Source organism: Alexandromys fortis, unplaced genomic scaffold (genome assembly GCF_014885135.2).
Source record: "Alexandromys fortis isolate MF-2015 unplaced genomic scaffold, M_Fortis_MF-2015_v1.1 scaffold_48, whole genome shotgun sequence".
In the NCBI taxonomy this organism is placed as follows: Eukaryota; Metazoa; Chordata; class Mammalia; order Rodentia; family Cricetidae; genus Alexandromys; species Alexandromys fortis.
In genome coordinates this window covers 4,521,074-4,544,944 of record NW_026067947.1, presented here as the reverse complement: position 1 = coordinate 4,544,944, position 23,871 = coordinate 4,521,074, and the positions used below count along the sequence as shown (strand labels likewise).

Here is a 23,871-nt window from a genome sequence, read left to right as displayed (position 1 = left end):
AGCGTAGGGCTCTCTACTGAAACATGGTAGCCTCTCAAGGTCACATTTTTAAAGAAAATTAATTATCCTTCCCCAGCAACGAAAAACTGGTCAACTAGGGGTACAACTTAATGACTGTATCTTTACCCGTGTCTGCCTTGCCCCCTGTGATGGAATTTTGTATAGCTTTATCTTGCACAGGTCTTATACATGCTGTCAGAGCTGCTGTGAGTTCATAAGTGCAATTGCCTTGTTGTGTCCAGAAAAATGCTTGTTTTACCATAGTCGTCTACTACCTCTGTAAATTATCTCATCTGACTTTTGCCTCTGGGCTTTTATCTATCTTTATTCTGTATACCTTTCTTTACTTCTTACTCCATGGCTTTCTGTGTAGCTGGATAGTCTTGTGTCCTCTCCTTTTCTTGCTCCTCAATCTCTCTTCCCAGATTTCTCCTCCTATTTATTCTCTTTGCCCCCAACCCCACCTATTTCTCTCTTCTGCCTAGCTATTGGCCATTCAGCTCTTTATTGGACCAATCGCGTGTTTTAGATAGACAAAGTAACACAGCTTCACAGAATTGAACAAATGCAACATAAAAGAATGCAGCACACCTTTGCATCATTAAACAAATGTAACACATCTTCAACTAATATTCCACAACAGTGTTTAGAACTTGGTTGAATAATATGCCCATTTAGCAGAATAGTAATAGTAATTTTCCCTTAGGGACTATGACCTACCTAGTCATAGGTTCTTGGCCCTAGTAATGGTTTAAGGTATGAGTTCCATCTTGCGGAAGTAGCCTTAAATCCAGCCAGAGAGACGGGTTACTCCCATAGCATCCATGCCACTATTATGCCAGTGTGCATATCTTGCCAAGCCAATTATTACTGAATATAGGTTTCACAGCTGGATAAGACTGATGTCTACTTTTCTTCCCTGGTAGCAACACTATGAAAGCTAGCCAGTGGGAATGAAACTTCCAGGTTGGCACCAGCTTGATTTCTTTATGTTCTGTGACTTACGATCAAGTTATGTACGTAATTAAGAGCTGTGACAGTAGCACGTAATGTTGGGAGGAGTCTACTGATGTGACAAAGCACCATGGCCAAAAGGAAAGGACTTAGTTCATCTTACAAGTCTCAGGTTACTCTCCATTAGTGAGGGGAGTCAAAGCAGAAACTCCAGGCAGGAGCCTGGAAGCAGCATTTGAAGCAGAGGTCATGGAGTAATGCTGCTTACTGGCTTGCTTCTGTCTTATATAACTCAAGACCACCTGTCCAGAGGTAGAAGTCCACCCTCTCCTCATGGGCTGGACTATAAATGGAGGCTGCCTGTTCATTTCCTGGCCACCCAGACCCAAATAATCACACAGAAACTACATTAATTACAATACTGTTTGGCCGATGACTCATGCATATTTCTAGCTAGTTCTTTAATCTTAAATTAACCCATTTCTATTAATCTTTGTATTGCCATGAGGCTGTGTCTTACTGGAAAGGTTCAGGGCGTGTTCCTCATTCAGCAGCTACATGGCATCTTCCTGACTCCACCTACTCTCTCTCCATATCTCTTCTAGCCTGGCTATATTCTGCCCTGACATAGACCAAAGAAGCTTTATTCATTAACAAGTAAGAGCAACACATATACAGAAGGACATCTCACATCACTGGACTCTACATCAATTATTAATCAAGGAAAATACCCTACAGACTATTGCCATATAGACAGTCTGGATGGAGGCATTTACTCAATTGAGGTTTCTCTTTCCAAATATGTAAATTGTGTCAAATATTCAAAAACCAGCGAGCACACCATTCTTAGCACTTTTTTTTTTTACTTCATAGCCTATGGTGTTATAAGAGAACCATTGTGCCCACCCCATTATAGGATAATTCCATTTAAACTCATTTACATATGCATAATTATGTGTATAAATGTATACATACATTTTAGGAAGCTTCTATAGTTGTAGGTTTCCATGAGGCTTTTTCACAAACCTTTATTTTGTTTTCTCTTTTCAAGCTATTGTGAATAAGATTTTCATTCTCTCTCCTCAGTTTATTTCTTGGCATATAGAAGAGCTACTAATTTATTTGTCAAATTTGTATCTTGCTACTTTGCTAAAAGTGTTTATACAGTCTAACAGTTTTGGTGAAGTCTATAGGATCTTTTAATGGTATGCTCTTATATCTTCAAACAGATACACTAACTCCTTCCTTCCCTATTGTGTGCTATTTGTTTCTTTCTCTTGTGTTACTGCAGCTGCTAAGACTCTCAACACGATAGTGAGTACGAGTGGAAAGTGTAGGATCCTATTTCACTCAAGACTCAGAGAAGATGCTCTTGGTTTTTCCCCACTTAGTGTTGTGTTATATATAGCCTTTATTTTGTTGATCTACTTTCCATCTACTTCTAGTTTGTTCAGGGATTTTGTATCATAAGGGATGTTGAATATTGTCTAAAGTCTTTTTGTGTTGATTGAGATGATCATGTAGTTTCTTTCCTTAAATCTGTTTGTGTACTGAATTGCATATGCAAGCCAACCTTGCATCCTGGGAATGAAACCAACTGGTCATGGTGTATGATCTTCTGAATGTGTTCTTGGATTCCATTTCACTGCGTTTTACTTAGAATATTTACATCTGTGTTCATCGGGGATATTGGCCTATTCTGTTTCTGTTGTGTCTTTGTCTAGTTTTGTGTCAGAATAATCTTGGCTTTATAGACTGGTTTTAATAGTGTTCTTTCTGTTTCTATTATATGGAACAGATTAGGAAACATGGTATTGCTCGTTTTTCAAAGGTTTTGTAGACATCACCAATGAATCCACCTGGTCCTGGAATTTTCATTGGAGGAGGCTTTTTATTACTGCTTCAGTCTTATTGGTTATTATGAATCTGCTTCCCAGTTTTTTATTTTAACTATAAATTTTCAAGATACTTCCTAATGAGTTTCTGTATTTCATTGGAATCCAGTAAAGAAGAGCCTTTCATCTCCAGTTTTATTGAGTCTTTTCTTTCTTTGGATTTGTTTGGCTAGATGCTATCAATCTTGTTTTTGTTTTTTTCCAAAGAACCAACTCTGTGTTTGATTCTGTATATCTGCTTACTTTTCATTTTGTTCATTTCTGGCCCAATCTTTGTTGTTTCTTGCTATCTGCTGTTTTGGGATTTAAGTTAATCTTTTTTTCTATGACCTTGAGGAGAGGTGAGTCATTAAAATGCATTTTCTTTTTTTTTTTAAACATACGCTCTCTAGCTAGAAACCTTCCTCCCCACAGGCTCTGGAAAGCTGTGCTTTCATTTTCATTTGATTCTAGAACTTTTTGATGTCCTCCCTGGTTTCTTCAGTGACCCACTGGTCATTCAGTTCTGTGTTGTTCAGTCTCCATGTAGTTGTGTCATCTTGAAGATTTTCTTGCTCATTGGTTTGTAGTTTTCCTGCACTGTGATCTGATAACATAAAAGGTTGTTGATTCTTTTGTATTTCTTAAGACTTGATTTGTGGTCAGGCGTGTGATCAGTTCTTAGAAAGCCATGGGTTACTGAGAAGAATGGGGCTTGTGCTTCTTTCAGATGGAATGTTTTGTGGATATCTGTTAAGCCCCTTTGACCCATGGTGCAGTTTAACTCTGAGGTTTCTTTATTGATTTTTTTCAATTGGATGACCTATCCAGAGATTAGAATGGCGTATTGAATCACTCACTACTATTCTGTTAGGACCCATCTGACCTTTTGTGTCCCCTACTGTTTGTTTTATAAAATTGGGAGCCCAAACATTTGGTACATATGTATTAACAATCACAATACTTTCTTGATAATAATATTATTAATACTATTAATATTATTAATATGTAGTGGCCTTCTTTATGTCTTCTGAATAATTTTGGTCCAAAGTCTATTCTGTCAGATACTAGAATAGCCATGCTGGCCTTGCAAATTATTTCCATTTGCTTGATGGGTTGTTTTCCATTCTTCGACACTCAGTTTGTGTATGTCTGTACCAGTGAGATTGTTTCTAGGAGGCAAAAGAAAGGTGTGCCTAGTTTTTTAACCTACTCAGGAAGTCTCTGTCTCTTTATTAGTGAGTTGAGGTCATTTTCAGTTAAGGCTATTATTGAAAGATCTTAATGATTCCTATAATTTGTTGGTTGTTTTTCTGATTGGATTATTGTTTATCCTTTACTTCCTGCTCTTTTAATATCAGGTGTTTGTTGGACATAATATTTACCTTTCCTTTGTTCAGGCATCCTTTCATGAAATTTATTATTCCCTTTGGTCTTGTAATTGAGACTATCTTTCTTCCTCCTCTGTATATAGTATTTCTGTAAGTATTTTTTGCAGTGCTACCTTGGTGGTCATGAATTGCATTAGGTTGTGCTTGCCTTGAAATGTTCTTATTTCTCCTTTAATTAAAAAAAATAGTTTTGCTGGGTATAACACTCTTGGCTGGCAGTTATTTACTTTCAGGCCTTGAAATACATTATTCTATGCTGTCCTGGCTTCAAGAGTTGCTAACCAGAAAGATACTGTTCCTGTCTTTGTTGGTGAGTTGGCATTTTCCCCTTACAAACTTTGAATGTTGGTTTTTGCTTTGTATTTCTTGACATACTGGCTATATTGTGGAAGGGGTTCTCTCTGGCCACATGTATATGGGGTTCTTGATGCCTTTTGTTTGAATGTCTGTTTCTAGATTTGTGGAATTTTCTGCTATAATTATTGAATAGGTTCTCTGTCTTTAGTTGTTGCTTGTTCTAATATAACGTTTTCCTTGGGGAGGTGGTGTAAAGGCACAAAGGTCAACAAGCACAGATGCCTGGAGTCAGGTAGAAGGCTTACAGCAGGCTCATTTATTTAGCCATGGGGGGATGGGGGGCAGACATATAATACACTTCCAGCACCGAGGTGTTCTGATCTGTTCACAGTTGACATCTCATGTTTGTCCCTCATTGGCTGGGCATGATTAGGACCTCTGGCAGTACCTGTTGCTAGGCACTCAGGAAACCCCACTTGGTAGCTCTTTATTGGCTAGTCATGACAGGACCCTTGACAGCTCCAGGCAGACTCCTGGTTGGCTCCTTTTGGTCTGATAGGCCCTAACTTCCTACATAGTCACTATATATGTGTGTGTGTGTGTGTGTGTGTGTGTGTGTGTGTGTGTGTGTGTGTGTATGTATGTATGTATGTATGTATGTATGTATGTATGTATATCACAGGGCACTTAGCAGGAGCCAGAGTTCTTTGCTCAGGCCTTGTTGACCCCACCTCAGGACGGCTCAGCAAATGGATTGTGCCTGTCTTAGGATGGCCTGACCTACAAGCTCGTGCCCTTCATTGACTACCAACCCTCAAAGAGCATTTATTCCTGGAGAGCTGTCAGGGTGGAGGGTACTAGGCAGTAGCTTTTTGAATTACAAATAGCCAGGCATGCATAACCTCCTGTGAAGGACTGTGAGGAGGCTGCCTAAGAGCCACTGAAGAGTCACCGTAGTTGCTGTCTACTGATGTCAGATCTGCTGCATGAGACATTTAAGGAGAATAAGAGTTAACAAAACCACCCCACCAATTAATGCATATGTGAGCATCCAAGAGGGATCCAATAGCCTTTTCATATTATTTCAAATTTTTTCAAAATAAATGAGTCAAAGGCCATAACCTCTGCCTTAAATTAATTTGTTAGAGGGGGCAATGAGAGCAAGAAAGGGGAGCATATACATTTCCCATCCTGGATTATTCCTTCCTTGGTGGAAGCAGGCTGATCCATGGCTGGGCATACATCTCTTACCAGGATCCATATTGGCAGTCTGAGGAAAACCACAAGTATACCCTCTCCCACAGGTTGGCAGGGGGACTAGAGGCTGCCATTGGAGGGAGATATGATCTTTCCAACTCACCAGGGGCAGGGGTGTGTTCCTTAACAGAGATACCTAGTGCTTGTAAGCTGGACTGAACCCCTTGTCATCAAAACTGAGAAAGTTCGTATGGAAAAGGACCTCTGTTAAGGCCAGATGAAGATTTCTCCTAGCCTCTGGTGAGATAACCTTGGCCAAAGCTCCTTAAGAGCTCTGTTGGTCCCCTCCACAATGGCTTTTCTCTATGGATGGTAGGGTATGCCAGTGGTATGGGAAATCTTCCAAGATCTCAGAAAGTCACAAGAGGAATAGGCAGAACCATACATGCAGACACATAGAAACACATATACTTTCAAATAATTAAAAATAAGATGAATATGTTAAAATGTAATAATATCCTACTGAAAATATATGTCACATCTATTATAATCTATCTTCTATAATCTATCTATATATTATCTGTCTATTTACCTATCAGTCTATCAATATACATGTAAGTTGCTTAGCTCAATGTACTAAAGAGTCAAAAACAGAGAAATAGAATTCTGGGGCGATAACAGATTTGACAATAATAGTCCCTAGAGCTTTGGAGATTTTTTTTTTTCTGTCCCACACTAAGTGGCTTTTCTGATATGAGACAGAAACTCTGAATTTTTCTTTTAGTAACATGCTTGGGTCTAGAGGAGGAGAGAACCACACTCCAACTCCAAAGCCAGCTTTGACTTTTAATTGAATTGGGACTACAACTTTTCTGAGAATTGAAGAGATATAGGTGTTTTGGTAGTGAGCTCTAATATGTGACAGGTACCAGGGCTCAGTTCTTTGAGTTTTTATTGGAATGTGAAAAGGCCAGGGTAACATGAGGGATGAGAGTGGAGGAAGGTACTGCATAGAACTCTATCTTTATTGGAAGTGCAGGGAGTTTTGCTAAGATCTTGTTGTTGTTTTTTTTTTTTTTTTTTTTTTTTGGTAAGTGATTGTCAGTAGTTCCTATGAATCCTGCATTTCCTGGAATGAGATAGAGTCTGCCCAGAGGGACTGGGGGGGTCTTTAAAGAAAAGGGAAATACAAGTTTTTATGGCTCTTGTCCATATGTGCTTCCTGCCAGCATCCATGCCTTAAGGTCAAGTTGGAAGGACTGATCAAACTTAGAGGTGATTTTGCACAGATCAGAATTTGCTTTATGTGTCCATAATAGGGGCCCAAATTGCCATAACACTCCCCAAAACCCCTGGGTGTCCAGAGGATCATTGCCAACAAGGGCTTCTGAAGTCATGGCACTGCAGGCTGGAGGTAGCTAGGATGGCCATGACCTTCTGTAGTTGATCCCTAGCCTCCTGAGTAAGCCTAACTTTGATGGATGGGCAGGTGGGGCCCTCCAACAGTGAAAAGGTGTCTCTTGATTGGGAATGTGCAGAACGGGCCACATAATTGTAATTCTGAGAATGAGTACAATTCCTTCATTTCCAATTTAAAGGAAAGGGAGCAAACCTGCTTAGCAATGGAAAATCCTAAAAAGTCAAGGGGGGGGGGGTAACCATTTGAACCTTATCTGGCACCACATCAGATGTAATGATGCGAGGTCTTTGTCTTTTAACACTTTTTCAACAGTCCGTTGCAGATGTGCCAGAAGGAGATCATCCATGTAATGAGTTAAGAGGATGTCCTTAGGAATATTCACCAAGGCCTGAGAAACATAGAACTGGCATATTGTGGGGTTATTTTTCATTGATATCTTTTGGCTCACTTATTCATATTAGGCTTCCATACTGTAAAGGCAAAGCAGTCTCTATCCTGTGGTGCTAGGGGAATTTGAAAAACAATCCTTCGTATCTAAAACTAAAATATAGTAAGATGAGGGAATAGCACTAGGGTGTGGGAGGCCTGGTTGCATGGACCCCATTTTTTTTCCATGTGATCATTAACTGCATGGAGATCCTGCAGGAGGCGGTAATGTCCCGGTCTCTTTGGAATAACAGATATGGGATATTATGTTTACTTGTAGTTGGTTCTGTGTGCCTCATCTTTAGCTGTTATACAACCAATTTCTTTAGGATTGACAACTTTGGTTAAATTATAGGCCACTATTCCACCTAAAGCCCTCATTTGAGAGCCTTGTCAGTGGAATGAGGCTAGGAGGCTCGGTTGTGGTGGATTTCTGAGGGACAGTAACCCTTAGAATTGGGGTTGCGATTTATGTGTAGGACTATGATTTGCCGTTTAAACCTGTCTTTTCATGGGCCTGAAGGTTATCAAAGAAAACTCTATCATCAGTAGGTAGGACAGCACTTATATCCTGAAGGATGTCTCAGCCCCAGAGGTTTCTTGGTACCGTAGAAATAATAGGGAGAATGGCTCTTTTTTTGCCATCAAGGTCCCTCCGGTGGACTGGATGGGTGGTCAGTTTTGAATCTTGTTGACCTCCTACTCCAGGTCTAGATTTCCAATGGGGGAAACAGAGTGCCTCCCTTTCTGTTAATATGGTGGCATCCATACCAGTGTCCACCAAGCCTCTGACAGCTTGTCCATCAAGATAGGCAGTCAGCATTGGGAAGCCTGGTTGTATGTCAACTTGACACAAGCTAGTTATCTGAAAAGAGGGCGTCTCAGTTGAGACAATACCTCCATAAGATCCAGATAGGGCATTTTCTTAGTGATTGAATGGGGGATCTATAGAAACAAACCATGAGAAGCAGGTTAGTAAGCAGCACCCCTTCATGGCCTCTGCATCAGCTCCTGCCTCTAGATTTCTGCACTGTTGTGAGTGCCTGACCTGACTTTTCTTCCATGATGGACTGCCATGTGGAAATGAAAGCCACATAAACTCTTTCCTCCCAACTTGACTTTGTGGTGTTTCATCACAGCAATAAAAACCCTAACTAGGACATCTTACAACTAGACTTGAGACTTGGGGGAGCTGTGGCTTCATCTTGAGGCCAGGATTGTCCAGCTTTCTTGTCTTACCTCTGGAAGCAGCATCTGAGTTTTCAGGCTCTGGCTACTCCCAGGGTTCCACTGGGCTCGCCTCTCTGCCTTTCCCAGCATCCTTTCACTTCCTCCTTGGCATCCTGAGCCTTTCTTCTGTTTCTGTCTTCATGATAATTAGTTTCCTCTCATTTGTGACTTCTTGCTCTCAGAGAGGCAGTTTCTCCTCTTCTGTCTTACTCGAAAGTCACATCATCTTGAATTCAGTTTTGATAGATTCTCTTTCTCTAGAAATTTGTCTGTTTCCCCTGATTTTCAACTTTTCTGGCATAAAGTTGTTTTCCCCTTTATATATGTCTTCTCCGCATGTCTGAAGTACCTGTACTTGCTCTCATTTTGTTCTTGTTTATAAGATAAGCTTCGAGAAGGAGGGTGTATTGTGTTGTTTATCAGTGCTTTTTCTGCTAATCCTGTCTGTTTTTGTTTCTCTTCTGTGTAATTGTTTTCGGCTTCTATCTGTGTCTTCCTGGGGGTTTATTCTGCTTTATGTTCCTTCTTGGCTTGTAATACCAGCACTTACTAAGCCATTACTAGGGAGTCCTGTTTTATTTAAGACTGTATGTTTCCTTCCAGCTGTCTGCCTTATAGTTACTGCATAGGTTTTGAAGTCACTGAATTCTCATCATTATTCAACTCTAAATATTTTCTGGTTTTACTTTGTGTGGGTTTCCCTTTCCAGAAATACTGATTTTTAGAATGCCATGTTTGCTGTTGACTTTGAACAGTTCTGTTCCTGTCAAAGAATTGAGTTATTTTTTGGAAATTGGTTGAGGTTAATTTTATATCTACTATATAGTCAGTTTTTGTGAATCTTCAGCTTTATTCAAAACAGTGTCTATTTTCTGTTTGCTAGCTGCTGTGCTCTGTATGTCTAACACACAAATGAGCAGCTTGTCAGTTGGATGATTTGATTTCTTCTGTCTTTACTGATTTGGCTGTTCTACCTGTCGGGTTGGAAGAGGTATGTGAAGTCTGCTACTGTGTTGGCAGTCTTGTCAGCTCTTACCTTATGGAGAGAGACGTGTTATTGGTGATAATAGTTTATAATTGTTACATCTCTGAGCTAAATGTTCATTATGTGGTGATCTATCACTAATAGCTTTTGTCTTAATGTTTGTTTCATCTGCTAGTAGTATGGCTGACTCAACTCTCTTTTTCTTCTTATATGTGAGGCTGAGACTTGCTATGTAGCCCAAGCTGGCTTTGAACTTGTGATGCTCCTCCTGCCTTAGCCTCCCTGCTGCTGGGATTACAAACATGTGCATCATGTCCCATTCCATTTCTTTTAATTACTGTTTACCTGATTTGTTTTCTTTTTGTTCTTAATGATTTTAATTTTTGTAAACATTGTTTCAGTAAAGATTTTTAGTAAATTCAAATATCGTTTCAAAATCTTACTTTTTGTGTATGTGAAAATTATACTTCAAACAAGTCCATTTATAACCGGGGACTCTAGATGTTCTGGGCTTTGGTCCTCATTACATAGGTTATGGTGTTATAGTCTTGTGTTCCTGTCTTTGACTCCCAGCTCCATATTGAATCAATCACTAAGTCCTTTCAATTCTTCCTCTCCTCTCTTTCATGTAAATCCCTTCTTTAGGTCCCCATGCCTCTCCCTTAACACAGGTCTGTATGTCTTGCTTCCTGCTGAAGTGCCCTCTCTGTTTTCCTTCCTGCCATGGTTTGTCCCCTATGTCTTTTCCATAATAATGCCAACCTGGCCATTTGAAATGACATTTTTACCATAATTGTCTTGGTTTGGGGGGGGGGGGGTATCTGTAATTCCTCTTCTCCATAGTGTAAAAGCTTAAGTGAGTTGCTCTTCCATGTCCACTGCCTCATTATCTAAGCCAGATGTGTCTATCCCACTGCCTACAGTAGCATGTGGTCAAGGATATCTATAAACATGTCTCAACACAAAATTCAGAAGCTACTTTTAAAACTTTCGTTTATGTATCTTGATTTCATGAACTTTGTAGATGATGAAATCATGTTGCAATATCAAAGCTTAGACTCTAAGCTTTGTTCCTTGGTTCTGGTAGACACCCTCTTTCCTGCTATGGAGATATAGTCAGCATCCCACAAACTGGCCACAGCTTTTGCTATCCATCGCCTTTGCATCTTCTATTCTCTCTACCAGAAAGGCAGCATTTTGTCTTAACTTTCTCTGACAGCCCAGCAAAATCACCTCCCTGCTGTAAGACTTGAAGCTAATGCTGGCACTACTTTCCCTAGTGATGGTCCTTTGTGATGCAGCCAGTCTCAATCCGTATAGAAACCATTTTCCCCGGCCATAGATCACTCTTCCAGGCCCCACATTTCCAACCTTTTGCCCACCCTGACCTTACTCTAGCAAGCTCTACTTTGTCAGAACCCCATGGCCCTTTTCAGTCAGGCTTCTTAAAAGTATTCTCCAGAGTGAGTGTGACATTCCAGGCTTGGCCTCTCTCTAGAGGGGCAGTTGCTCTCATTTTGTGGTAAGCATCACTTTCTCAGCAGAGACCAGGAGTTCATCTGTTTATGTTGGGAACCTTAACATTCTGTTTGTTTTTACTTTGCAGTTTAGCCAAACTCCTCCTAAAATCCTCCTGTCTGGGTAAGATGCTGCTCTTAAATACAATTCATCTGCTGGTCCACCCGTTGGGGGCTTTGCCTCTGTTTGCTGTAGTAACTCCTTTAGCAATAGCCTTTATACCAGCCCACTTTGGGTGTGGTCTCATGTACTATAAATGCAGACAAAAAGTGTGTGCAGGCCTCTTGGCTGCTGGATTTGGTTCTAGTACCCAGCACACGCAGAGGACTGTGGATCACTACTTTTTCTGTAAGTTTCTCTCCATATAAATAAACCTTTGTTATACTCCATTTCGGGCTATTGTGGAACTCTTTTGTACACCAGCATTCTGTCCCTGTTAAGTTTCCGTTGTTGGATCTGGGTTAGCATGCCATTCCATATAGTCTTTTTGGAAGTAGACTCTGTTGTCCAGGTAGGTCCCATTATAAATGTGACTTTGCAGATCTACTAGTAATCTTTTGTAGAGCACTACTGTATGCTAGGCGTAAATACAGGCATTGGAAGACTGAAGAATTGAGAGAGTTTTTTATATGACGCAGTTAGAATTAACATTGTGTTTTACCCAAGATGCCGGTGGAATATAGAAAAAGGAAAACTGAAATCGGAATAGACTGCCTTCTGCTAAGCTAAGTTCAGTCTCTGTCAAGTCACCCGTGAGCCTAGTCATCTTTATGGTCAGAGTCCATGCTCCAGTCTTCCCCATCAAGAGACCATAGATGATTGTCGTATGCAGCGTTCCTGGGTTTAGGCTAGCCCAATAGGTGGCCTCACCTTTGTGACTTCCAGCAACTCCTGGGGATCACCACTTCTGGACTATGGTCTCATCTTTTCTTTGCCTCTCTGAAAGCCAGACAAGACACACCTCTTTGCTATCTTCTTGGATAATGGGGATACCCAGCACTGTGGTTCCTTTCCAGTTGTTTTGTGTGACCAGACAGACATCTTTGTCAGTTAATGTCCGTCACAGGTTTTTTTTTTTAAATTGAGCTCTACATTTTTTTCCTCTCCCCTTCCTTCCCCTCCCCCTTCTACCCTCTCCCGTGACCCCCATGCTCCCAATTTACTCAGGAGATCTTGTCTTTTCCTCCTTCCTGTGTAGATCCATGTATATCTCTCAGGGTCTTCTTTGTTGTCTAGATTGTCTGGGGTTGTGAACTGTAGGCTGGTTTTTCTTGCTTTATGTCTAGAAGCCACTTTTAAGTGAGTACAGTTTTGGGTCCACATGATAGCTGTAACATTGCGGTAGTTTCTAAATATGTTTCCTTTTTCTTATCATTCTTAGTTTATCCAAGAAACCAAGAGCCCAAGTCAGGCTGACAGAGAAGCAGACTCCTCCATCCTGAGACTTCTAAGCTAGTCAGGTCTAGAGTAGCCCTTAGGCTCTTGATGTATAAGCCATGAACAACTAAGCCAGTCCAGCTCTTAGTCTGGAAAGACAGGGTTCATAAAGTTACCCCTGCCACTGTGAATATGGTAGCAAGGCCATGAACATCATGGGCAGTGTGAGCTCTGAGCCAGCTTGTCAGTCCTCAGACCTCTGCCATCTTCATAGACCAGCCACTTGACCTCCGCTCTTCAGCCATCTCTAAAATAGGGAGTTAGGCATACCGTGTAAGTGGTCAATAAATGCATGCTAACAACCAAGCTGTAATGCTGCCATGCTGGCTTAGCAGTGGGAGCAGTCCGTAATGGTAACAACTAGCATTGATCAAGTGTTTGCTGCATGCCAGGCATTGGGCTCCGGGCTTTGTATACATCCTTTCTTCCTCTCATGGGCTGCATAAGCATTTGGGTTATGTCCCATTTTATTATAGCCCTAGGTTAAAAGTATAGAAATTGAGGCTCAGAGAGATCAAGCAGCCCAGGCCTGTTTGATGTCAAGGCCTGAGGTCTTTACTGTCTAGCTGTAGTCAGCCAGTCCCTCTGTAGTGTTCCAGAGCACAGAACCCCAGACAGTCTCTGCATTCTGTTGGTAGAGTATCTGAAGCAGTGTTTGGTACAGAACATGTGCTCTATCTAGTTGGGGAGACAAGATATACAGAAGGCAGAGCTAGAGAACTTGTGGGTGACCCTAGCTCACTGCCTACAACAGGGACAGGCACTCAGCCTAGCACACTGGGCTTAGTGGAGAGGGGTCTTGAAGAGAGAACTGAAGATAGTTGGGTGTGACCTTGCACAGCAAGGAAAGGGGAGCTGAGCTAGGCAGGGACTGCACGTGTAGCGTGTCACGACAGTTAGGGCAATCATGCTGTGGCACCCAGAAAATGGCAGGGAATTGAGAAGATGAAGCTAATAATTGTAAAGGTTGCAGGCTAGTTGCCTTGGGTCACATTTGGTTTCTCTCCCTATGTTTCTAGAAACTTTAAATTGATTTTAACACTTAAAAACTGGAAGAGTTTATGTAAAAGTCTGGGTTTATAGCTGCTCTTGAATCATGGAGTTCTGGCAGTTGCTGGCCCATGCTCACGTGGTAACAGTTGGCTGGAGCTGGGGCCAGCTGTCTCTGTTATGAGGTACAAGTGCTTTCCATTCTGTCCAGACCCCACCTGCCCATGAGACTCCATCTGTCTGGTTTCTGTGGGCCACAGTCTGTAGCCTTGGCCTGGAGGGTGGGAGCTCTGATACTGGATACAGTTTCCTGAGACTGGGCAAGCTTCTGGCACTTGTCCATTGCCAGGGCCTAGCAAATCCAGAGCACTTGGTCCTGTGGCACCTGGTTGACAGCAGTGACCACATTAGAGTGGAATGAGCTTTGGAAGCCACAGCAGGACTAAAGGGTTTAGAGGAACCAGACCAAGGTTGCACCAGCCAGCCTGGTGGTTCATTTTGAGCTGTGTTGTAAAGACACAGTGTGTAAAGAGGCAGTGCACACATGGTGCAACCTAAATGTATGTATGCCGAAGGAAAAACTGCTGCTTGTGATTGCTCAGCGCCCAGCTCCCTGGCCAGACATGGAGAGGTTCTGTTGCTCTGTTTGATTCTTTGAATGAACATTAAACAATGCACAAACGAGACTTATAATGCGTAGTTGCCTCACACAGCAGGACAGCAACATGACAAAGATCACTGCCAGGGCTTCCAGCCCTGTGTGTTTTAGCAAAAGCCTGTAAAACCTAGTTGCCTTTGAGTAGTGCTATGATCTTTCTTCCTGGCTGCTGACGACAGCTTGCCTCTGCATTTAGCCTGTATTCTTGTTTTGTTTATTTATTTATTTCCCTTTCTTCTGCATTTGGTATTCCTCCAGGCTCCATCTGAATGTACCTTGCCATCGGGAGCACTAGACAAGAAGAAAGTCCTATTGTCTCTCCCTCAGGCTCAGGCTTAGGAAAATCAAAGCCAAGCAGAGGCAGCTCTTCCCTGCCTGCAGCAGGGTCAGCAGTCTGTGTAATGTTTTCCCTGTCAGCTTATCGCAGCTGATTTCTTGTGGTTTTGAGCAAGGGAGTGGGAGAGCTGTGTGGTTGCTGCCTTTTGAAGCAGGTGGGGCCTGCAGCTGTGATCAAAGCCAAGCTCTGTGTTCCCTGCCAACCGATCGCATTCCCTACTTTTTTGCAAACTGCTCCATGTGGGACTGGCTTTCTCTGTAACGTGAGATGGCGCCAAGGGAAAACCCACCTGGCCTCTCAGACAAGGCATAAGAAGGGAATAGCACTTGTGAGCAGCAGGCATCTCGGCACCATCATTTGAGTCAAACCATGATGAGCTTTAGCGTCCAGGTCCTAAGGAGCATGCACTGCCTTCCGTAAGCGTCTCGACTGTGAGGTTTTAAGTTGTACTTTGCACCCCTGGCTTAGTGAGGTGATATATCAGCCATTCTCTCGTTCTTATTTTTAGCAGTCAGTGATTGTGTAGTTTGGGTCTGACAGCAATGTGTTGGCAACTCTCCAGTTCTAATAACAGGAGAGTCCTTTCTCACTGGGCAGTGGTGGTACATGTTTTTAATCCCAGCACTTGAGGGGCAGAGGCAGGCGGATCTTTGTGAGTTTGAGGCCAGCCTGGTCTACAGAGCGAGTTCCAGGATGGGATCCAAAGCAACACAGAGAAACCCTGTCTTGAAAAACCAGAAAGAAAAAAGAGTCCGTTGAGTCTTGAAGAGTAAGTAAACTTGGAGTTTTGATGAAGTGTTCAGCCAACTAGTAGGGTCTTAATCTTCGACGGTCTCATGATCACTGTAATAAAGTACGGGACAGCTCCCAGCCTCAGAACTGTTGTAGACAACTTACATGTTCTGTTGACAGGGTCTAGAACTGTGCACATTTAACAATAGCATCGATTCTCAAAGAGTCAGCTTTGATGCTCCTCACAGACCAATACTTTGCACGTGTACGTGCGGAACTCTTTACTCCAGGTCTCTTGGTGGCTGAGATAATGGTTTCCCTCGTTCTCTTTTGTGCTCAGTTTCTATCCAGAAAATCAACTAGGTCTGTTTTCACCTAAGTTATAGACAACCTTTAGCCTAACGTAGGGACTTACTGTAGAAGCTTTTCCATGAGGAAGTAGTAGTTCAGAAGAGATACAGGCATCAGCGATTATAGTGTGTGGCTGGTGTGAGCAAAATCAGTGCCATGCTCTGAGGGTGTGACTTCTGAGGGCCATCGCACAGGGTACAAAGAAACTGGGAAGAGGGCGCTTCCTAAACGGGCCGGAGAGGTGACTTCGTAGCTAAGAGCCTCTGGCCTCTGTGGACATCAGGCTCACAAGTGGCAAGAGACTCATACACATAAAATAAAAATAAAAAAAAACACTTAAGAACAGTCTGAATAAGTGCTTCATTAGAAATACATAAAAATACATGTTTGAGTCTATATGTCTACCTAGGTATATAGATATTGATACTGGTAGATATTGTTAGACAAAGTAACCCCTTGAATTTTAGAATTTATTTGGAAAAAACCTCTAACTTGAATGGCTAGAGCAAGTACTGTTTCACAGAGACAAGTGTGATAGACCAGGCTCTGGCATGGAAAACACAGCTGTGCTGGATGGAGGTGAGCAGTCTGGCAGCTGAGTCTACTAGACAGCTTTCCTCTTCTGCTTCTTACAGCAGTGACACAAGGACCTGGGCATTTGATAGAGTGGCCTTTGATTGGGAGGTGCTTTGTGAAATAGTTTATCTCTTATACCCTTGGGGGCTGACTGGGCTGGGGAGATAGCCCTGTAAAATGCTTGTCTCATGAGCATGAGGACCTGAGTTAGGTCCCCAGGACCCTTTTAAACAAAACTGAGTCAGTGGCATGTGCTTGGAATTTCAGTACTGAGGAAGCAGAGGTGGGAGGAGCAGTTTCCAGGACTTGTTAGCTAACCAGCCTACACTGCTTGATAAGCTCCAGGCCAATGAGATGCTATGTGTCAAAAAAAAAAAAAAAAAAAAAAAAAACACAAGGGCCCAGAAAAATGGCTCAGCAGCTAAGCGACAGTTGCTCTTGCAGAAAACTTGGATTCAGTTCCCAGCACCCACATGGTGCCTCACAATAATTCAAACTCCCTTTTCTGACATCCTTTTCTGGTCTCTGTGAATACCAGATATTCATGTGGTACATAGACATATAGACAGGCAAAACACTCATAGATCTTTTAAAAAAAAAAAAGCAACTTTTAAGTATAACAAGATGCATGGCAGCTGAGGAATGACACCAGTGTTTTCTGATATCTCTACATACATATGGGCACACATGTGCATACACATACACAAGCTACTATATTGCATAAACTATCAGTTTTAAGAAAGTAAGCTTTTTTTTCTGTAGTACAATAATAAAGACCCAGAGACAGAAATTGGGGTTCAATCCGAAAACCAGAAAAGCAAAACAGCCAAGGTACTAAAGAAGTCTTCCCTCTACCAAGGCTGGGTGACTGCAAGTAAACTAAGCAGCCAGAGCCTCTCTCCTCCCATTTTATATTCCCTCTAGTGCTGGGATTAAAGGAGCCACCACCACCTGGATTTGTTTCTGCTTTGATCTTGTGTAGGCCAGGGTGGCCTTGAACTCAGAGATCTACCTGCCTCTATCTCCCAAATCCTGGGATTAAAGGTGTGTGTGTCACCATTACCTGACCTCTAGTGGCTTTAGCTTTGCCTCTGGTCTTCAGACAAGATTTATTTCTTAAAACACAAATAATATACCACTAAAGGAGTGGATTGGGGGAAGGAGTATCTTAAGTTAATTTTTATTGAGGTCTGTGCAGACTCTCAATATACATAATGAGCGTTTTAATAGGATAAAGTATTATATAGCCACTATCCGGGCCCTAAGACGTGACTCGGAAACACGCAGCAGGCTGCCCTGCGCTGTCCTAGCACCACCCGCCTTGTGTCTGCTTTGCTGCTTCTCACTAGCCTGGTTTGCCTGGTTTTGAACTTTCTGTGACTGAAACATGAAACTACTGTTTTGTGACTTCCTTTAGTCAACATGATGAGGAGAGCATTCTGACTGATCATCAGGCCCTACAGATCTTTTGGGGGCATCTTAAAAACCAGCTTACAAAACAGCGTGGCTGCACTAACCCTTCCACGGGAACATGCCTAGGAGCGTACCTGGCTTGTGAGTGGAGGATCCTGGAGAGAGGTGGGCACACTTTGCTCTACCTTGCCGTGAATGGAACTATTCACCGAACCCTTCGGTGTGAAGTCAGTGAATTAGAGCCCTGGTCATAATGCAGTGTGACCTCGGCTCCTTGTCACTTGATGACATCTGCAAACCCTGTGTCTACATAAGAGCCTATTCCAGTTCCAGGTGAGGGCTCAGCATGCAGTACTGTCAGACTCCGTCTTGTCAGTGGCCACTGATAGAGGGACTGATTCAGAAAGCCATCACTAATGACTTGGAGCCCCTTCTGTTAGGTGAAATTTGAGGTGTTTTCAGAGTTCTTCAAGGCTGGCATATCCACATGCTGTGCTTCATGGGGCCATGGGGTAGTTGCGGAGAGGAAGGGGGTTGGAGAGCCCTGTCTCCTCTTAGACATGAGACCCTCTGTAGCCTACAAAGATAGGTGGGTTTCATTTGTTGAACTTGCCCAGCTGTTTGGTTCCATTCACAAATCGTCAGCAGGTTTCCCGCTTGGTACCAGAAATCAGTCTGCTTTCCTCTGTGCCCCTCCACCCCGCCACCCCCAGTGCCCTTTCCTCTCTCCATCAGTCCACACTGGATTGGGCTCAGATTCCTCACTGGCAGCCTGGAGAAGCTTTACTCACTGGGGCTGCTGTGGGGACTGAATGGGCTAGTGAGACATAATCCCTGTGAGCAGAGCCTGCCCCCAGGACGGGACCCAGGAAGTGACAGCCCTAATGTAACCTATGCAGAAAGGAGCCTTGTCCCTTCCCATGGCCCCTTGGTGTGGTCCGTCCTTGTTAGAGCTGCTTGCCATCGTGATCTGGCCATGTCACTTAGATGTTTTATCCTCTTCCCCATTTGAATCCACTGACCAGAAATACATAGACGATGACCGTTTGTGCATTCATCATCGTTCTTAAATACTAGAGCCTTAAAGGAATAAAAAGACAGTGAGTGTAAGATTGCCCTGAGAACACTTGCTGAAGTACTTAATGCATTTTTACCATTGTTACATGGCTATATACTTATAACTCTGTGTGTAGTGTGTAGATGTGTTGCTGATTTTTAAGATTTCCCTATACTTTATGACATTCCAAGATGAAAGCTCTTTTCTGCCGGGACCTTGGAGAAGCGGCCCCTACTGAGCCCCAGGCTTTGACTGTTTCTGCCTCCTTTTGTGGGATCAAAGGTGCTTACTAATAACACCCAGATTTCTACATGGGTGCTAGGAAGATTCAGGGGCTTGTGTTTATGCAGCGAGTGCTTTACCCACTGAGCCGTCTCCTCAGTCACACATTACATATTTTTACTTTCTTTCTCACACATTAAATAATTTGGATTACTGCTACAACAACTAGCTGGTAAGCATTTGTAAGAGAGCAAGAAACAGGGAAGAGCCTCACCCTGGCTTCAACTGTAAGTGTAGGATGAAAGAGGACCATTCTATAGGACTGAACTCTCAGTGAGTCTGTCTGTTAACAGGAAGTCCTTCTTTGCAGCTGCTCAGCCTTCAAGTTTCTGTATGTGAGCAGTTAACAAAGAGCAGCAGGGATGGAGGGGGCTGAGCTTGGAATGGTGCATCTACAAGCCTCCGAGTCCCAGCCCTTCCAGCCACGCCAGAAGCTAAGGATAGCAGTGGGGCCACCTTCACTCCGCACCCACAGCCTGCAGAACTAAGAAAGAACCACTAGCCTATGGGTTCTAGGCAGCTCCAGAGTGGGGAGTTCAGGGAACTACTAACCCACGGACTAGATGTTTCTCAATATCATGCCCCAGAGTGCCTTAAAATCCAGTGGGAAACTGAACAGGAAGTTACTCTGTGCAAACCAAGCACTAAGTAAATAAATGCAATTTTTAAAATTAAAGTGTGTGTATGAATGTGTGTTTGAAGCAGAGGGCCCTGAAGTTTAGAAATGTTTCTAAATTTACAGTGGGCCAGCATCTGACATGGCAGAATTAGTGCCCTTGAAAAAGTGTTGCTTAGCTCCAGATTAACCTGAGACGTAGGGGACCAAGGGACAGAACCCTATAAAAGGTGAGGTGTGCTAACAGAATTAGCCAGTAGACTGTCATCCGGTATGAACTATCTCAAATTGGCTCACTGAAGTCCAGTCTCAGAGCATCCTGCCTGGCAGACCTAGGTTTGGGCAGAGGAAATGAAACCTAGTTGTTTGCTATGAGATTTACAATAGACCTGCCATCGCAGGAAGTGGTGAAAAGTTGATTGATCACTCAAGACACAGCTCTACAAGGAGAAACAGGATGTGCGCTTTCATTTATGTGAGCTCGCCCCCTGTTGTGTTGTGGACTCTTTTGGAACTTGACTATTTAATGGGCTGTGGGTTCTTTTTAACACCGCCACCCCAAAAAACGCAGTCACCAAATACAAAGTCATCAGAGGAATGATGTCGGTTTAGCTGTGTCAGAGGTGTGTGCTTATAGCGGCTCCTTTTACACTTTCCCTCTGGTTAATTTGCCAGAACTTGTCAACAGCCTATAATTCTTAAAAAAATCCTCCAAATGGGATGCTATGTCACTGTACAGAGAATAAACTGTTCTAACAGTTTTGTGATAGGATTACAATTGTAGCAACGTCTAAGAAATCTAGTTTGGAGTGTGACTTTGTGATCGCCTTGGCAAGTCTCTTAAGTACTGATTCTCTTCACTAACAAACGCATTCTGAGCATGTGACATGCTCCTCATTTACACATAAAAGACATGTAAGTGCACCAGGACCTAGTGTGTGTTCACTAAGAATATCAGAATGGCTGGCACTTGTAAGAAGCTGGCTATTTAATGTCATTGACAAAGCTTTTTTGACGCGGACTAGCCAGTTCTGCTTTGAATGCGACAAAAAGAGTCACCAACTCCCTTAGACGGCCTGATTTTTGAAATGGTGGTACCATTACAGAGATAGATTCTAGAATTTACAAGGAATGGCAAAGTAAAACCAATATTAATTTTGCCTGTACTTGAAAGAACAAAATGGCTGCCCTGACATGACTTGGTTTTTCTCCACAAATAATGTCCCCATTTTTTCTTTTATCTGTAGTGATTCCCATTTTTATTCCTCCAACTCTTAAATCTATTTAAATTTATAAATATAACTATTAAATTATAACTATTTTGAAGTTATAATTACTTTTTATCTCTGCACCGGGGAAGGAGGGGTAGAATCCAGAATGACACTTGTATAGACTGCAGAGTGTCTGTTAGAACCCAGTGTTAACAGGATACTAGCCAGCCTGAGCTAATGAACGTGGGACTATAGGAGCTAAAAGCTGAGCATGGTAGGGTACACTTCTAACCCACCACTCAGGAGCTAGACAGGAGGGTAGTGAACTTGAGGCTAAATAAGTGTGAAACCACCTTGAGTTGTATAACAGGACCATTTATCAAGAAACAAGGATCACAGTTGTAGATCATTGGTAGAGTTTATCTAGCATGTATAAGGCCATGGGTTTAATCCCCATGAAATTCTTCCCCCTTAAAAGAAAAAAGAAAAGACATCTTAGTGATGGATCAAATGAACACATGATTTTAAAGTAAGATATTTTTTCTGGAAAAATAAAGGTTCCCATAGGTGATCATAGGAACAGGTGTCATTTGGATTACTTGACGCGTTTCCAGCTGTGCTTTGTGTGTACTGTGTAGTGGTGAAAGTCCAGCTGCAGGCTGGCCCTTTGCCGAGTCATTAGCTTACTCCACTGGCTTGTCTTGACTCCTCTCTACCTTGGCAGACCTTTCCCCTTGCCTAGCTCTCTGGAGATGCCCACTGAAGCGCTGGACTTTCCTCTGTCAGCGATGCCGCCACCCTCACTCTGCCCATCCTTGGGATCTGCTCCACGTGTCTGTCAGTGTGGAAGCTCATGGGCACGCTGACAGTTCTGAGGGAGGGGCTCGGAAACATGCAGCTCCTCGATGGGAGTGCTCTCTGTTCACTTCGGCTCTTCTGAAACCAGGCTACATTTGTTTGTTTGTTTGTTTGTTGTGTGAGCCCGTGTAGCACAGGACATCTTGCAGGAGTCACTTCTTACACCCTGTGTATCTGGAGGATGGTACTCAGGCCATCTGGCTTGCCTTTACTCACTGAGCCATCTCACCAGCCCCGAAGTTTGAACATTTTTAATTAGCGGGTATTGCTTTCCTCGTTGATTTAACGCTAAGCAACACTGAGGCTCCATCATGCTTGTGTCATTTGTCCCGTTTTCTGTTGGATTGTTATGTCTTAGAATTATGCTTTCCAAAACTTCCTCTGGATTAGGCCCTCGTCTGTGATGCAAGTTGGACATATTTTTCCCACCTTAGCACTAGCCCTTTGACCTAGTTTTGTTGGATTTGGGGGTTTCCCTTAGTTCCCATAGCTTCTGTCCTGTGGGTGGGAGAAGGCTATCTGCATTCTGAAGTCATAGAAAATCCGCCTGCCTCCACTGCTTGTCCGCCTTCTCTTTCTCTCACACACACCTGGGACTTATGTTTGGGGTTTGCCCTGGTGCCATGTGAGGGCACCAGCTTCGTGATGTTTTATTTCCTGTTGTCACTAGTCCGATTCATGAGCACACCTAATTTTTCTTCTTACTCTAATTTTCAAGGTCCAAAAAGTTGACTGCCCTTGCGGACACCTTGAAAGCAGTCTCCCTCAGCAAGGCCCAGCTGGGACTGGAGCTGCAAGAACTGGAAGCTGCCGCACTTCTTGTGCAGGAGGAAGAAGCTGCTGGAAGGGCAGCTCAGTGCGGCCCCGGGCAGCCAGCTGCAGTCTCCAGTCCTGAGCCCAGTGACTCGGACAGCACCACATCGTCTGACACGGAAGACTCAGCCTCAGAGCAAGAGGAGCTTGTTGGACCTCAGGCGTCACTGCTCACTGCTCTGCAAGCAGACAGCACCCTGCTCATCCAGGATAGAGAGCTCTGCAGACACGTGGCCAGCCAGGGGTGTGACGTCAGTCAGGGGCAGACACTGGCCTCTGCCCGGGCTCCTCTCATAGAGGAAGTTGGAGAAGAGCTGAGGACCGTGCTTCAGGTTTCCACACCTGGTGACGATGCTGGGAGCCCCAGCTGTATGCAGGATGGAGAGGGGAGGGGACGAGAGCCTCGTGATTGACTCAAGTGGTTGGCTCGTTAGTGGCTGCTCTCATGTAGGCATGGGCTTTCTCATTTCCACTGTGTACTTTTTCCCTTGTCTATATAGTATAGTGCTTTTTAGTGAGCTAACAGTTATACCTTTAATTTTTATACCTTACAACTTAGAAAATAAAACCTAAAGGATTCTTTCCAAGGTGCAAGTAATATTTTAAAATGAAGACCAAAGTTCTACTAGGAAAAGCTCTAGACAGTGATTCCCAACCTCCCTACTGCTGCGACTCTCATGTAGTCCTTTGCGTTGTGGTGACCCCAGCCATAAAACTTTTCTGTTGCCACCTCATTACTGTAATTTTGCTACTGTTATGAATCGCAGTATAAATACCTGATGTGCATATACCTGCTCTTCAGCCCCCAGAAGGATCGAGACCCACAGGTTGAGAAGTGCTGCTCTAGCCGTAGCGGCACAGCTGACAGGCAGTACTCACATTCCAGGTGTGCACTGGGCGAGATGCTAACGTGAGCACACCGGTGAAATGTTCACTGCGACCAGGGTGATGAATTTCCCCCTCAGCTCCAGCTGTCTTTGGATCATTTGACATCCTTTGTCCCAGCCAGATGCCACCCACCTGTGTCCCCTGAGCAACATCCCCGGAGCGACCACTGATCTGCTGTGTCATAGTCCGGTAGCTTGCACTGCCTGCACCACACATAAAGCAAAGCATGCAGTGTGCTCTTTGCTCAGGCTCCTCTCACATAATTGCTGAGATCGATGTGTGTGCTGTTGTATGCCGAGTTTGTGTGTTGTCTTCTCAGTGCGGAGACCGTTTCTTGGGATGGATTTGTCTATTCGCCCG

At 43.3% G+C, this 23,871-nt stretch overlaps 1 protein-coding gene across 1 annotated transcript in view; it reads left to right on the top strand.

The window, feature by feature from the left end:
* The window catches only part of Shq1 (SHQ1, H/ACA ribonucleoprotein assembly factor), a 107,486-nt gene extending 84,129 nt beyond the window's left edge, over positions 1–23,357 (top strand). Inside the window, exon 11 of the mRNA XM_050149341.1 lies at positions 22,529–23,357. Coding sequence (XP_050005298.1) covers positions 22,529–23,036 — 508 coding nt within the window. The 3' untranslated portion in view covers positions 23,037–23,357. The remainder of the gene's footprint in view (positions 1–22,528) is intronic.
* The last annotated feature ends 514 nt before the right edge of the window (positions 23,358–23,871 follow it).